Raw genomic sequence first — 16,472 nt, forward strand, 5'->3', positions numbered from 1 at the left:
TCCTTGCTAGGCACCACCCCCAAAGCCTCCTGGCTCCACCCCCAAAGTCCCCAGGTATTTTCCAAGTCGGACCTGGCAACTCCCAACATTTTTATTGAAAATATGCAAATTTGCATTTTATTACCATTAAGTGAGACTGCAAAAAATGAAACCAAAAGTGGTAAAAACAGATATTGCCTCCCCAGTTGGAATAAAGAGGCAGATAAGAAAGAAAGAAAGAAAGAAAGAAAGAAAGAAAGACGTGGAAAGACAGAAAGAGAAAGAAAGAGACATGGAAAGACAAAAAGAAAGAGAGAGAGACATGGAAGGAAAGAAAGAAAGAATATTAAAAAGCATGTGTGGTGAGAGGAGAAGAGAATAGAAAAGACTTGGTAATGAGAGAGAAAAGAAGATCAAAAGGCATAGTTGGCAGAGATATAAAAGCTGGAGAGAGCAACACAAAAAACATAGATGGGTTCCTGCAAAAGCAGTCCAGCCACCAACTTGACCCCCTCCCAGCATTTCCCCAAGGGAAGGGAAAGGAACCCTCACCAACACACACCACAGGCATTCCCCCCGCCCTTGTTCGCTGAGAAAGCAGATTGGACTCCCCCCCCCCCTTGCACTGACTCATTCACATACACACATCACTTGCCCTGCCCACCAGCTCCTGGCTCAGCACCATGGCCACGTCTCCAGTCTAGCCACCCAGCCTCTTGTTACTTCTGCCCCTTGCTTCTGTTGCCGCTGCAGCTGGGCAGGTGGAGCCTTGCTGATCTGTGTGGCTGTGCGTTCTCCTTTCCTGCTCTCTCTGTTCTTTTGGCAACCTCTGGTGGAAGGGAGGAGCTTGCAAACTTGCCTATTACTCCCTCCTTCCCTGCTAAAATAAACTACAGCCCTGGCGACGCTCAGAGACTTCTGGGAGCCGCACAATATGGCTAGAAGAGCCGTATGCAGCTTGTGAGCCACAGTTTGGCCACCCCTGCTCTAGAAACTGGCCCATACCTAGTTACCACTTACCTGTTTAAGAGGTGGACCTCAGAGGTCAATTCACCAGCCATTCACAGATCTAACTTGGCACCCAATAACAGGCTCATCTCCCACAGTGTTAATAAGGGCACATCACAGTATTGCTAGGAGCAGGTGTAAAGTCTAATCACAAAGCACTTGTTCATGATCTAAAAAGTATAAACGTGACAATAGTTCTAACAGCTACAGGCCGGTGAAAGAGCTTAGCCAACCCTGTTGCAAGCTATCAGACTAATAACCAGTATTGTGTAGTGCTTAAAATGTTGGGCTAGGATCTGGAAGACTTGAGTTCAGATCCCCCTCTGTTATGGGATGCTCACTGGTTGACCTTGGGCCAGTCACAAACTGTAAGCCTAATCTACTTCAAAACTTGTTGGATAAAATGGAGGTGAGAAGAATGATGTAAGCAGCTTCAGTTCTCTGTTGGGGAGAAAGGTGGAGTATAAATGAAGTAAACAAATAATAGAATGGCTTTCTTCCTCTGAACTTAGGCTGTGTGTTAGCACTGTCATTTGGGATTCTAAAGATGGTGACTTGGTGAGTGGTAGGATAGAGTGTATGGCACACAAAGACCACAAACTGAAATCCTAGTTTACTACGTTATCTTGGGTATTATCCTTTTCCATCTTAAAGCCATTTACTGATTTAATATAATATATTCAACAGACTGTAATAAAGTTGATGACAAAGGATTGAGATGCATTTGATAGTTAATAAAAATTCATATTTTTTACATTAAATTGAAGCAAGGATAATATGTATACAGTTATTTGGGGTCTGTAATGAATGTATATTAATTTCTATGAGGTCTCAGAGACCCCTGAAATAACGAACTGTTTCCTTTAACTTAAAACCTTCTTGTGTGAATTAGAAAAAACAAAAATAAGTCAACTGTATCTTACCTTAGTGACTACTTCAAAATAAAGTAACATTTGTTTATTTTTATTTTTAATGTTCATGGTGGAATTTTTTAGATATCTTATACCTTGGACTTGCACATTTCCCCCACTTCTCCCCATTTACTCTAGCTGAGGTGTAACCCCATTGCCTTCAGTTTTTTAAAAAAAATCAGAGCAATGGGCACCTTTTTATTATAAGAGAGTTCATGGAGTGTGAAGTACATGTAGTGGATGGGGGAAAGTTACTTTTTTCCCTTTCTTTACCCTCTGCTCTTATGTCTACAGTCTTGAACATAGTTACTTTTTAATGTATGTATAAACTAAAAATATTTTATAATGCATGGGAGAGTTAAATGAGCTAAGAATCAATGGATTAGACTTTTGTTGCACATTTTATACTAAAATGGATGTAGAAACATTGAATTATACAAGTGAGCTTGTACAGGTATGGTTAAAAGCAGGTGCAATTAATAAAGATTACAAAATGACAGAGCACTTTCCATAGCTAGTGACTGCACTTGCCTGACCTTCTGTTAACCCACTGAACCCAAATAAAGGGCAGACCCTGTGTGGAAACTGCTGTGTAGCGAAATGGTTAAACAAGGGGAGCTGTGTTATGCATACAGCAACCATTTTTATTTGTAATTTAAAGCCTGTCTAAACTATAAATGTCTTTACAAGCAGTGTATGTATGTGCCATACATCTGTGACACATTAGACTTGCATGCAAACCTAAGAATATGCTAATAGTCAGCAATCTCTCCTGTGTATGCTTAACAGGGAGAGAACAGAGAAGCAAATTTACTGCATATGCCATAAATCCATAAAACACTTGCATAAATTCTCCCTTCTCTCATAGGAAGAATGCAAGCGTTTGGCTGTTTTTTCACCATGTTTTTTTCCAGTTATGCTGCTCTTAGCCTACAGGCTGCTTCCATGCTTCTCCCCACAAAGGAGAATAATTGGATTACCTTCACAAACTCCCAAGAGCCAGAAAACTCATCTGAAGATTACATGGGTTCATATATGGAATCCATAGCTTGGTATTAAGGGTCAGGGTTGGCAGTTCATGCCCTCCAGATCCACAAGCTTCCCATGGATTGTAACTGGAATGTAGCAAATTAGATCGTACACTAGGACTCCTGAACAAGTCTGTCCCTTGGAGGCAAATTCAGCAGTGATGCAGTAGAACCTGCATTACCAGAGAAGAAAGGCTACTTCTAATACCACAGGCTTTCCCCACTAGCGTTTCCCTGAATTATACCTCCACACTCTTGTCAGATTCATACATTCCACAGAAATTGGTAGACTGCCCTGCCAACTCCCTGCACATGTATTTCCTGCCACCACCACCACCAATTGCTTGTTTATAGAACTGCATTGGATATAGTTGGCAGTGAACAGAGGTAAAATGAGCCCTGTCCCTGGGCTCACGTTCTAAGAAGAGTATTTTTTTCCTTTCCCCTTTCTCCGCCCATCAATGCTCTGTACCTTCCTGAAGTTCATACAGAAGAACCATTTTCCGTTGGCTTATCTATGAGCTCTGCCCTGAGTAAACTAGACTTTGAGAGGCTGTCTAAGTGGGCCTCCTTGTTAATCTTTTAGAAACAACATTTCTTGCTATTTCTTAAAGAATAGCAATGGCATAGCCTGGTAATGATCTCTTTTTAACATCTTGGTATATATGTGCTCTTTGTAGTCTCTCTTAGCAGGTTATCCAGGTATTTTCAAAACCCCTGCAGCCCCTGTGCAGAAGAGTGTTGCACCTAAGCCATCCAAACGGGGGTCTAGGAAGACAGCATCTACTACTGGCACTCCTGCAATCAATGCTCTTGAAAAACCTTCAGAGAAAATGGGCCCTGCTGACATCACATCAAGCGATAGCAGTGACACTGATTCAGATGCTGAGGAAAAACCAGCTGGGCTGAAGGCAGGTTAGTCTTGGAGAAGAGAGGAATGCTAGACTTATTCAGTAATGGTATTATGTGGACACAGGCCTCTGCAAAACCAGTTGCCAAAGCAAGAGCCTGCGGCCCTTTAGCAAGGGCTTAGTTCAGATCCTCCCCTCCCTTCACTCTAGAGTAGGCAGGAGGGGGGCCTTGGCACGGTGAACAGTTTGTTGTCTGTTTGCTGCAAAGCAAAGTTTGTCATGAGACTACACCCTTTCCCCCCTGAGCTCTTGCCAACAGCACTTGAGGGAGGAGAGGGGACAGTCAAAGCTGAGGACTGAAAGTAATGTGCTTTCTCTGTGGTGGCCCCCACACTGTGGAATGGCCTGCCTGAGGTGGTCAGGAGACCCTCCCCCACTCTCCTGGCTTTTCACAAACAATGCAAAACCAAGTTATTCAAAAAGGCTTTTTACTCAGATAGGAGGGCTGTATTATAGGGAGGGGGTCTCAGATGATCCACTAATGAGTTAGGAACCATAGACCTCACCACTGTGTTGTATTGGATTCCTACTAATGCTATGTCTTTGTGAACTTGTATCTGTTTACCCTATGGCATTTTTTATGGAAATGTTCCTGATATTGACTATGTGAATCTCACACTGTTTAATCCGCCTTGAGTCTCAGTGAGAAAGGCGGACTAAAAATGACATAAGTAAATAAAAAATAAATAATGGGTGGCTAGGAAACCAAGCCGAAGTTTGTGGGGCCCTTTAGGGTATTCTGTAACTGATCTAGCAACTCTCCTTACAAGAAATGTAGCATGGTATGATATTTCTCATTTCAGGGAGAATGTTTTCAGATTTTGAAACTGGAGGCTTGGTTGTTTTTAAGCCTGTGTTCTTTATTTTTAGAATTTTGGCAGCATGTATCCTCCTGCTCCGTGCATGAGAAGTGCAGAATTTTCCTGGATTCCTCTTTGTACCTGCAGACACTTCTGTCTCCCAGAATGATCATTTCCAGGGTCATGAGACCCATGAGAGAGAATAGTTACATGAGTTGGAGGGTGGTGCTGGAGTGAGGAAGGACAAGGGGGTGGAATTGCTCCTCCTTTGTCTTCCATAAGTACATTTCACTTAGGAAAGGGATTGAGTTTACCTTCTCCCTCCCCACTCCAGTTCACTGTCTCACAAGGCTGTTCCTCCAGTCCCCGGAATAGCGTTTCTGAGAGTTGGAAGGAGCTGATGAAATGGAGAAGAACGTAGGGGAAACTGTGCTTTCCATGTATGGGTGGTTGGATACACTCTGGTGTGCTGAATCTGTTTGTGTTATTAACATGATGACATTTTGATGTAAATATGTTAGATCTAGGCCTACTATCTCAGACTTTGATGGAAAAAACTAAGAAAATGTTTTCCCCACAGTAAAATTCCTACTTGCCTCTTGCAGCTTGAGCCAAACTATCTCTAGCAATGCTGCATAATTTAATTATAAATAAATGCATCTTAATAGCTGCTCTGACCAATTAAAAAATCTCCAGAAAATAATTGATGTACAGACAGAATACAAACCAGCCATTTGCTCAGCTTTTCCTTTAAGCATATGGCATGGTGGCCCTTGTTTTAAAAGAAGGGACATCTAGCACCCATCTTTAGGATCTCCCTGGCTTGGAGGAGGATGAATCAAATGTTTTTGTATGTCTTTCCAACTAGAAATGTAAATTATCCATGCAGCTGTTTAGCTGTTCCATGGTTAAAGTTGCCCAAACAAAATGAACACATAATGAGGCCTTGGTCTGTAAAATAACAAAAAGGAATTCTATTTCTTGCTAAAAGCTAGGGAAATATGAGCTGCAAGAAACTAGTATTGGATCCCCTGTCGGTTGTATTGCTGTACTTGGAGACTGTTAATTCATCTGGTGAAGTAAGATGAGGCTTCCAAGTCTTTGGTTGGTGACGTTCCATTTTATTAATAGCTTGATATATTTAGCTAAAAAGATAAAGACACCCACATCGTGGAATGTTTTAAGACATTTAATATATTGAGATCAACAAGGTATTTTTTCTTGCTTCTGAGGACTGTATCAGAAGTATCAGCTAAATAATATATTTGTGTTGTTACGTTTAAAGATTAAGAAAAAAAATTCCATGAACTACAGCACAATAATTGGATGAATTACTTAGGAAAAGTGAAGAATTTTTTCCTTTATTAAAAATAGCTTCTTAAGTATTTTCTAAGGATGGTTAGCATCTAATGACTCCTGCCGCTGCAGAGAGATGACTGTATGAAATCAGGGAATGGAACAATACAGAACATGGAGAAGTGCAGTGCCTATACAAAATAGCTTTCCCCCTATCATAACCCTGTCCTCTAACAGCATTGTTTTAGGACCCCCCCCCCCCCATTATCCCTTCCCCCGAGTTTGCTGTGTGTGGTGTGCCCCATCCTATATTACCAGTGAAACACACATTTTAGCCTGCTTCAAAATACCATGTCACCCCCATTGGTGACATGGTATTCTGGCAGCCCATTGGTATGTTTGCAGGAGCAACCCACAAAGTGGTAGTGTGCTTATGCTAGTGCTGGATTGCGGCATACATTCCAAAAAGCTGTGGGACTGGCAAACTAAGTGCACCTCTAAAGCCCTCCTCCCTTCTGCTCAGGAAAGAAGTCTGTTTCGCAATTTGCATATACATAATTCTAGCCTTTTTAATGTTGATCATAAGCTTTGTTACTAATTCAGTGCATGAGATGATTTACCTGTGAACTGCACTGTTTTAAGAGTAGGAGTTGGAGGTGTTGAAGAGGCATATGCATCTCAATAGCTGCTCAGGCAGTAAAGAAAGTTTTAGTCATCTTATTTCAATTTGTTTCTACAGAGCTTGGTGTCTTGCCATTTTCTGCGAAGAAAGCTGTTGTGGCTAAGAAGAGCAAGTCTGGACCAGATAGTGTTTCTAAGGCCTCCCCTGCAAAGAAAGCCACAGCCAAATCTCAAAGGAATGGCAGAGCTAAAGGAAATGCAGCCATACAGCTGCCCCTTGTACCTTGCTCAGAGAGTGGAGATAATAAGGCTGTTGCCCAAGACCCTGGAGCAGGAGCCCAGGGGGACACACAAGCCACCCCTGTTGTGACAGTCAAGACTCCCAAAACAGTAAAACCATCAAAGGCTGGAGTCAAAGAGAAGCAGAAGAAAAAACGTAAATTGGCAGCTGGAGACGCAAGTCTTGGGGAACCAAAAAGAAAAAAGCAGAAAGGGCAGACTGGTTCAGAGATGGTGAAGAAAAAGAAGAAATCCAAATCTTCAAGCAGCACAAAGGCACCAAAGGAAAAAGATGGCAAAGAGAAAAAACCCAGTAAGAGCAAGAGCATCTCTCTCACACTTGCGTGAACTCTATGCAAATTAATTTTCCCCACCCTATTTTTCTCCGTTCAGCACATGCTGCTGCCCTCACGTGGGCTTATGTGTCATTACAAGAAGCCTTAAGCCTCTTTTTGTGTCAGTAACCAAAGAAAGCCGGCAAACTTACTGTTTAATTTTTATCTTATGCTGAACTCTGGGAAGGAGAGTCCAACCTGCAGTTCAGCTCAGAGTCCAGCTAGCTGGACTCTGCTGCCCTCTTGTCTGCTCCGTCTGACTCTGTCTCAACTTCCCCGGTGCCTCCTGTTCCTTTCGCTTCTTATTCTCTGTCTGGACTTTCCCTGCTGTGCCTGTCTCTGCTCCACCCAGCAGGCTGTCTCTGCTAACATAAAGCAGAACTGTCACCTTCTTCCCTTCCATACCTCTTACCTCAGGGGTCCCCAACATGGTGCCTGTGAGCAGCATTGCACCCATTGACACCTTTCTTGGTGCCTGCCAAGTGTTTTTAGAATGTGGGTGGGGCCAGGTCAGCTTTTGCCAAGCATGACTTCTGGCTAGCTATTGAAGATTTGATTGGTCTTGCAGATTTTTAAAACATTGCTTTGGCAGAGGTTACTTCCACAGTACAAGGATCTTCACTGTGTAACTGAAGGTAGACTGTGGCAGCCATTTGGTGGTAGCCATTTTGTAGCTGTGTCCTCCACACTGTCAGAATTCCAAATGTGCCTGCAGGCTCAAAAAGGCCGGGCATCCTGTCTTATACCAATCTGGGGCCAATATTCATGTTTCTTGGATAACCTATTTGAGTAGGTCCTTTTCAGTCATGGTGTGCATGGCTGCAAACAGAGATCAACTTACTCTAGTCCCTTATCCGTATAAATACTGACTTTTTAAAATAACACCACACCCATTTCTAGTAGGATTGCATATTCAGGATGTGTTCACACATTTGCCACTAATGCTTCTTGGGTACAAGGGCTAGGGAGAGAAGTGAGTAGCCAGACATTTGGGAAATGTCTTCTTTCACTGGGCTCTGTCTTACAATTGAAATAGAGATTATCTTTACAGTTTCAGGCGTATGTTCAGGGTCGTCACAGGACAAGAAAGCATGCTTAAGTTACAGAGGGCTGCCAGTTTTTGTTGCATTAGCTATTGATTTAGCAAGTCATGAATATCTCTGCAGATGACTCCGTGCCTTTAAGGGCTGCCTTCAGTTTGCAAGAGCTGTTTAACAGAGTGAGCGAGCTGCGGGATTGCTGTTCATCATTCTCCATTCCGAAAGAACAGCTCTGGCTCTCCTATGTTGTACATTGTTCTTCCCAGTACACTGCTGCAAAGAGTCCTCTCTCACAATGCCAGCTTCTGCAGTGAGAGGAAGTCGTAGCCATCCTCCAACAAAAGGGGAAATAGAATGGGAGGAAGAGGGGGTGGGATGGGGGCTTCTGATGGAACTGAGTAGCCGTTATCAAACAGATAGGTGGGATGAAAAGGGCCTTGTTCTGGCAGATGTAATATCTCCCAATCAGCTTTTGTACAATCATACCACTTTCCCTATCTGCAGGCTTCTGATATTACTTTTGTTGATCTTAGTAAGCATGAGGTTACATTAACCTAGAAACTGGAGAAAGAAGTAATTAGTGAGGGAATAATAGGATGTCTTGTATCTGTCCTTGATTCCAATCTTAACGCATCAGTCATGCAGCAAAAGCCTTCAGTTGGTCCTTTAGTTGACTTGAGATGTGACTGGAACACTCTCAAGTCCAGTTGTGAGCAGCTGAAATGTCCCATAGGCTAGCTCCCTTGAAGTATTGTAGTGTATTCTTCAAGGGTAAGACCATTAACAGACCATCTGCAGTACCCTAATTTAGTGAGGGAAATAATTTCCCAAAGATGATGATAATGTCCTCTTCCCTTCTGAAGCTTTCTTACATTGGAACCTCTTCTGTTTCTAGTGGAACTGCCATACCCTCATTAAGAGGGAGTGCAGGATCCATTTCGTTTCAGTCTCCCTAACTTCCAGATATAAGTGTTAATCATCCTATCACCTGTTTTTCTATTGGATGGCTCCCACTACTGATTTTGTATTTCTTTTCAGAGGAACAGCAAGACAGTTGAAAATGGAGACAGTCCTGGCTGACTGACTCCATTTCAAAACTGGTTCAAAATTGGTCTTTGATTTCTGAAAATATTTTAGGCTCCCCTTCCTATTTCAAGTATGCAAGGGGCTAGTTTTGAAGGGAGCTTTTGTTTTTAAAATATATGGGTTACACTTTTCCTGGGATCCCTGCATCACATAATTGTGGAATTGAACATCTGCTATAGAAAAATAGTGACCCCTTTTGTCTCCACAGAAAAATAGTGTTGGATGTTGCAGTCAGTCTCCACTGATGAAAGGTATTTCAGTTAGCAGAGCAGGATTTCCTCATCTCTCGATTCCCACTGCAGCCCCAAATGATCTCTAAAATGCTGTTCCTGGGGAACAAGGGATCCCCAAAATAGTACGTGGAGGGAAGTCAGAGGTCTGTTGTGGAAATGGGAAATCAACCACAATGCCCTCTTCCATTTGCTGAAATTTACCACAGCCATAGAGAGGAGCATTATCTTTTGATTCTGTTTCTCAGAATTCTGTGAAATTCAGTAGAAGATCATCAGAATGAAACCTTCAGATTAAAGACTGTTCTGGTCCATCCCAAGTAGGAAATATTCAGTTTATACCTTATAAGTGGCATTCTCCCACTGTTGTTTCCTTAGATACTGCTTTTCCACTTTGTGCAGTTAAGTAACTTACTCTTTTTTTGTGATATTTACTGGAATCCTGGCATGATCTTATCTTGTTATGCCTCCTGTGGTTTCCTTTTCGTCCTGCATGTCTCATTCCCTTGAACTTACTCTGGGGCTGTTCATCCAAGATTGTACTCCTTCTGCCTGCCTTCTCTTCATAGAAGTTGGGGCTCACTCTCATTCTTTTTTTCCTTACCCTCGATTCCCAGTGAAATGATAACTTTTTTGATAACTTTCCTGTAAAGACAGAGTTGCTAATTGAAGCTCTCGGCAGGATCTTGACATTCTTCATGTGCAGCCTTTCCCCCCATTAGCTGAACTTGTACCATCTCCTTTAGGTAAGATGCAGGTCATAAATAGACATTCTTCCTCAAACTTTCACTATGATGAGAAATTGTCTGGGCATAGCTTCTTTTGCAGACTACTATTGCAGTTTGTTCTGCAAACTTCCTTACTTGTACTGCCACCTTTAGGAAGGCTTAAAATTTGCCTTCCCTGATTTTGCTTTCTCTTAAGAGAGAATAGGCATGCATATATTCTGAATGTGGTGGAAACCATTTGAACTCTTGTCTTGAAGCATTTGTTTTCAGAGCAAGAATGTGCTCTACTTCCACCACGTGCAGAATCTTTTTTTTCTTCACTTTTAGTTGGCCTTTATGGCTAGGTAGATGCCATGCAGCTTAGGGAGTCACTTGTTTTCTTTCAGAATGTGAGAATTCTGTCATTCTAAGGTCTCATAGGGGTAATGTGTGGGTCATAAAATCCCATTTCCCAGAATGTTTCCTGTTTTAATTACTGATTTGCTGCCTCTAGAAGATTGTTAATAGCAGAAATTGGCCACAGAGGTGACTTCACATCTAGGGTTCATTTTTCTTCTCACAATGTTAAACAGTGGCATGTTCCACATAGGCAGTGATTTTTTGATCTACCTAGCCAGCTTGTATAGCCTAACTCTTGCAAGATGAGAACATTAAGAACCAGACTAGACATGTAGGCAGTCTTTGGAAGGGAGACTTGTTACAGGCATTCGGTCTAAGAAGAGGGCTTTGTGAAATTCATCTGATTGAGACCTCATACACACTGCTCTTATTCAGTCTTAGAGACAAATAGATTGAGAGATGAGTTTTGTGGTGATTTAATGAAACCTTTGAAGAGATCTCCTGAAAGGACCAAAATAGGTAAATGAATTATGGTTATAATTCAGAGTAATCTGTACCTTCCACCATATCAGACACATCCCACTTCTGTTTGTTGCTATTAAGGTAGGAAAGTTCTGCATTTAAACTCTTAAAAGTTGAAGATAGTAGCAGTGTTGGGGGGGGGGGGGGCAAGAGAATGTAGTTCTGATCTACAGTGATCTTTTTCACGAACCCTATGATGTTTTGCAGAGAAAAGTAAGAGCAAAATGTCTACTTCGTCTACTTCTGATGTGTCACCGTTAAAGAAGAAAAAGAAGAAAAAGAAGGTAAGAGGACCTTCAGACAGGCTTTCCTGACCTATCTTTAACTATTTTGTGGTGTTACAGCTTTGATCCTATGTAGCGTGAGCAAAGCCTAACTTTCCTGCCTCTGCTTTCCTAGATCTCTGGGAACAGCTTATGGGACAAAGTATAGGGTTCTGCTGTGGTAATGGGGACTCAGTGAAAGTCGCATCCCCACCCTCCTTTTTTGGCTGGTGGAAGTATCTGCTATGGCCTCTGTTTTAGAATGTTACTGACTGGATCCAGTAACACAGAGCGAATGTTTCTCAGCTCCACGTTAAACCTTGATTTGGCTCACTGTGTCATCAAGTAACCTTCAGCTCACATTTGACTAAGAAATATCTATCATACAAAATTTCTTGCTGCATTAATTTATCAGCATACTCTGCAGTATTTCTTGTACAGAGAAATAAGGAATTTGGCCAGTGTGTGAGAGGGAGGCAGGAGAAATGGTTATGTGGGTGGCTAGGAAGAACTGGAAAGACCTAATTCACCATCTGAAATTGAGTCTGTGTTCTGTCTGCTGGTGGAACAAGCCAGGGATGTCAGAGGCAGTGCCAATTCTTGCTCTGCATTTTTAAACAAAATCCAAGTAACTTATTCTGGATTTTTTTTTCAGAAAACCAGTGATCTTGAGGGAGCAGTGTGAGCAAGTAAGTATAATTAAGCACTTTGAATGCTAATTATTTCATGTTCAGTTTGGCAGATTAAAATCTATGGCTCCCTTTTCCAGCTTCAACCAGATGCTTAAGGAAACTACCCGTGTAGTTTGGAGGGATGTCTTTGTGCTCTATAGAAATAATGTGCTGTGTTTATATCAGCCCTTTTTGTTAAAAACTCTGTGTCCAGGCTCCCTTTCCTCCCCCTTCAGTGCAAGTTAACTAAGGCTATTGTTTGTCATCTTTCTGTGTATGAAAAGTTCTATAGCAGATTCCTGTGCCATCAAGCTGACTGCTTTAGAGTTGAGCTTTTTGCTGCCGTTGGACTGAAAATGCAAATACCTTCTGAGCCATTCCTTTATCCTATTCTTACTGTTCAAGTAGGAGCTGGATATTTTTAGAGGTGTTAGTGACAGCTGTATGACATTCTGATTGGCCAGTGAACCACTGAATGGAAAGCCTTAAAAGCCTTACCAGAGACTCACTCAGGGTACAGACTTGAGAGTCCTGCAGTGTTGGTTGAGATCGCTTGCAGAGCAATTCAGGAAGCTAAGAGGAACGGGTTCCTTGGCTTTCAATTTGTGTGTGGGAGTACGGGTAACCACCTCTTTTCTATTTTTAGATAGAAATGGATGGTAATCACAGTTCTTCCCTATACAGATCACTTGCTATTAGGATTTTACATAGAATTTTAATAACTTTTTTTTTCTCCCTGCAGTAACCTACCGTATGAAATGGATATATACTGAGGGAAAGTTCGGCAGAAAGGAGCAGTATGCATATATTTTTTAAACAAAAGATGATAAATGTTAAAGGTTGAATTTAAATCTTAATTTATAATTATTTTTAACTGTGACTTTTAGAGCTAAGTCTTGCTAGCAAGAGCCCTAAATGGGAGCTTGGGAATTGGGGGTATACTGAAAATGCTGCCAAGGAGAAGGCTTAGACACTTGTCACTAAAATGGGATTTGGAGGACAAGAAGCCTACTCTGGTGACATAATCTTTGATGTAGTCATTTTCTTTAGCACAATCTCTGCTGTATCTGTTGCCCCCCACTCTGCCCCCTAAGAGTTATATTTTTAATGACATCATTGGCTGTTGTGCTACTCACTTTCCAAGTAACTAAAGTCATTTAAATATTAAAGGAGGGTGTTCTGTAACTGTGCTCTGTAGTCTTCTTTTCTGGATTTGTGTTCAAATATGTACAAAGCTTCGTTGTCCCTTGATTGGCCTTTGTCTCGTCTTTTTTATACATATAGAACACAATAAAACATTTTGATTGGAAAAAAGAAAATGTGCTTGATCTTTGCAAATTCATTGAGCAAATTTCTCAGCCACAACTAAACTTCTCTGAAGAATTTTGGTTAGATGCGCACCTCAACTGTGTACTGTGTACAGGATCAGTGTGTGCATTTGTTCTCAATGCTCTTGGTTGCAAGGGAAGGGCTGTGGAAATATATGTGCTTTTCATTCTAAAACGTTGAAATACATTGGGCTACTTGGAAGGTGCTTAAGATAACTGAGGATTTAGAATTGTGCCCTATGTGGTTGCATTTTCCTCCTTCTTTGTTGATCTCTCAGTTGGCATCTCTCCTTTTCCTTAGAAGTGATTTTTCTGTTCTTTCATTTCTCTCTTTACTACATAAAGAAAAGTTGGATTCTGCAACTTATATGAATTTCAGGCATTATCTCTTTGGCAGAATTCCCTTATATCATTTATCCTGCTTTTCTTAATTGTGGGGAGGGATAGAGAACAATTCAGCCCTGGACACTGAAAATGTTTTAACAACCACACTAGCACTTGAGACTTCATCATGCCTGTGTGCTTTTAAGAATATGTTTGCAACAAACATGGGTATAAACCTGCTATTCAGTTGATAAATTAAAAGTGGAGATTTTTGAAGGAAATGTGCAGAACACGGTCAGTGTATTCTGCACTTTATGTTCCCATCTACCTTTTATAAAACAGCTCCTTGTTACAAAATGTTTGCCTCCCTAAAGGGTAGTTGGCAGCTTCATTAGAAATCTTCCAAATGAATGGGACCCTTGCCTGTAATTTTTCAAGAACAAGGCATTTACCTCTGTTAGTTGCAAACCTGTATTTGCCATGAGATTAGAGTAGAAACTACTGTGCTACTGTCATGTCTGTGCCCCATCCATGCCATTATTTTCATGCTGACCCAGTGATGCTGTTCTGAACCAATGTTTCAAGCTGTAACTTGATGTCATATTACCAGTGCCATAACTGTTTTGCATTCACAGGCTATAGAAGCTGCAGCTGCAGGCTTATCTAATGGACTGTACAAACTCTCAGTGCTTGTGACCTTGTATCCCGCTCACTCCCATGCACTGCTATGTTACAACTTTGATCTCCTGCTTTCTCAGAGTCTAGACTTGGTAGTACAAATATGTGAGATGTTCTCAGGACATGTTTGCGCCAAAAGTCCTGTTTGGCTGATGGGAGGGGCTGATATGAGTTAAGAGAAAGGGTTCTCCCATATACTGTCATTCCTGTCAAATTGATCCTTACTGCTTAGTAGCTTACCTTGCTTCTGAGTAACCCTATGGACACATCTGTGGAAAAGATTTGATTTCTGAATAAAACCATTTAACCAAGAGCCTGGATTCTAGCAGCAATGGTACAGGGATCTAACTGCCATAGCCTGTCATCCATAGCCTGACAGCTACTTATCATGCAATATGGGTTTGTTGGCATTTCAAAACTTCCCTGCAACTAAAAATATGATCAGTGCACCATCACCATTTGACTTGGCAAAGCCAACATTGTTATACTTTGTGGAATTGGTGTGGGGCGGGGCGGGGCGGGGGAGGTTAGGATGCAAGCAGGGAGTGGGAGCTTTCCAGTGTTTTGCAAAGCATGCTACATGAACAATTATCTGCCCATTGGGCAGACATTGTAAGGTTCTGCTTGGGGTGGGTGGGGCTAAGGCCTTCTGGGACTTGCTAGAATTGCCCCATGCCTGTACTGACAGTTCCTCAGTGGAGACTGAGCGTCTCAAGGCTGGTGGGTGTCCTGTTGTGGAGGACAGAAATAACCCCTTAGAAAGGACCCCTTCCTTGCACGATGAACCTATATCCATCTTGTACCAAGACTACCCTTCTGGGGTTGTGGAGAGGTGGGATTTTGGTGATGGGAGATTCCGTTATTAGGAATATAGAGAGAAGGGTGTCTGGTTGTTTTGACCACACTGTAACTTGCCTGCTTAGTGTGAAGATAGCAGAGGAGGCATCCGCAGTTATGATACATGTTGACACCAGTAACATTAGGAAATGTAGTTTTGTGATTCTGGAGGAAAAAATTAGGTTACTAGGCAGAAGGTTAAAGTACTGCGCCTCAAAGTTAGCATTCTCAGAATTGCTACTTATTGCACACATTGGGTGAGCAGGATAGGTAGAGATTAGAGGTCTCAATGCGTAGATGAGAAACTGGTTCTGGAAGGACAGATTTAAATTTGTTAGGCACTGTGGAGCTTTTGGGGACAAGCCAAATGTGTATAAAAGAGGCAGGTTTCTTTTGAACCCCAAAAGAGTTCCAGTAGTATATCAAAATAGTGCTTAATGTCAAAAAGGCAGAGCAACTTTTAAACTAACTCTTGGGGGAAAGCTAACAGGAGCTGGGGAGCCAAAGGGATGGTATGGTAAACTTGAGAATGAGAGTTGGGTAGTAAAAGAGATCTATGTGAAGAAACCTAAATGCTGAGGAAGGGGGATCCTTAGATAGGAAGCAAGGCACAGATGCCTATATGCCGGTCCTAGAAGTCTCCAGGCATGATGGGGGAGCTGAATGGTGCCAAATGACAGTTTAGATATAGTGAGCGTTTCAGAAACCTGGTTAGAATGGGGGAAATCAATGGGACACAGTTATTACTGAATATAAACTCTATAGATAGGACAGAGAAGGATGTGTTGGGGGGTAGCATATCGAACAGCATAGAGTCAGATAAGCAAAAAAAACCTTAAAGGAATAAACTCCCCTCACAGAATCACTATGGGTGGAGATACTGGATCCTAGGGGTTACTTAAAAGTGGGGGTATACTATCAATACCATGAGGCAGATCATGAGATGGTGAAGGAAATGGGGAAATTGATGAATGGAAAATGTTGTAATACCCTCAAAACTATCCTCACAATGAGTGCATAAATGTGTGCTTGAGTCATGCTGTAGAAACAAAGTTTCTAGACATAAATAGCTGTGCATTAAGACAGTTGGACACTGAGCCAAATAGAGGTGTACCATTTTTGGACTTGATTCTGAGCAAAGCTCAAGATTTGGTGCAAGATATAGATGTTACATGGATTGGTAATAGTGACTACAATGCTATTAAGTTCAGCATTCATATCAGTGAAAAGTTGTCCACAAAGTCCAAAACAATCACAT

General features: G+C 41.8%; 1 protein-coding gene across 3 annotated transcripts in view; it reads left to right on the top strand.

Moving 5' to 3' along the window:
* Nucleotides 1-13,528, top strand: part of TCOF1 (treacle ribosome biogenesis factor 1) — a 51,530-nt gene extending 38,002 nt beyond the window's left edge. For 2 of the 3 annotated variants that reach the window (XM_054978473.1, XM_054978475.1), the window contains exons 14-18: nt 3,607-3,841; nt 6,673-7,146; nt 11,321-11,397; nt 12,032-12,065; nt 12,790-13,527. In XM_054978473.1, coding sequence (XP_054834448.1) covers nt 3,607-3,841; nt 6,673-7,146; nt 11,321-11,397; nt 12,032-12,061 — 816 coding nt within the window. In that variant the 3' untranslated portion in view covers nt 12,062-12,065; nt 12,790-13,527. Of the gene's footprint in view, nt 1-3,606; nt 3,842-6,672; nt 7,147-11,320; nt 11,398-12,029; nt 12,066-12,789 lie in introns of all 3 variants that reach the window. The other variant, XM_054978474.1, reaches the window with a different exon arrangement.
* The last annotated feature ends 2,944 nt before the right edge of the window (nt 13,529-16,472 follow it).

Source organism: Eublepharis macularius, chromosome 4 (assembly GCF_028583425.1).
Source record: "Eublepharis macularius isolate TG4126 chromosome 4, MPM_Emac_v1.0, whole genome shotgun sequence".
In the NCBI taxonomy this organism is placed as follows: Eukaryota; Metazoa; Chordata; class Lepidosauria; order Squamata; family Eublepharidae; genus Eublepharis; species Eublepharis macularius.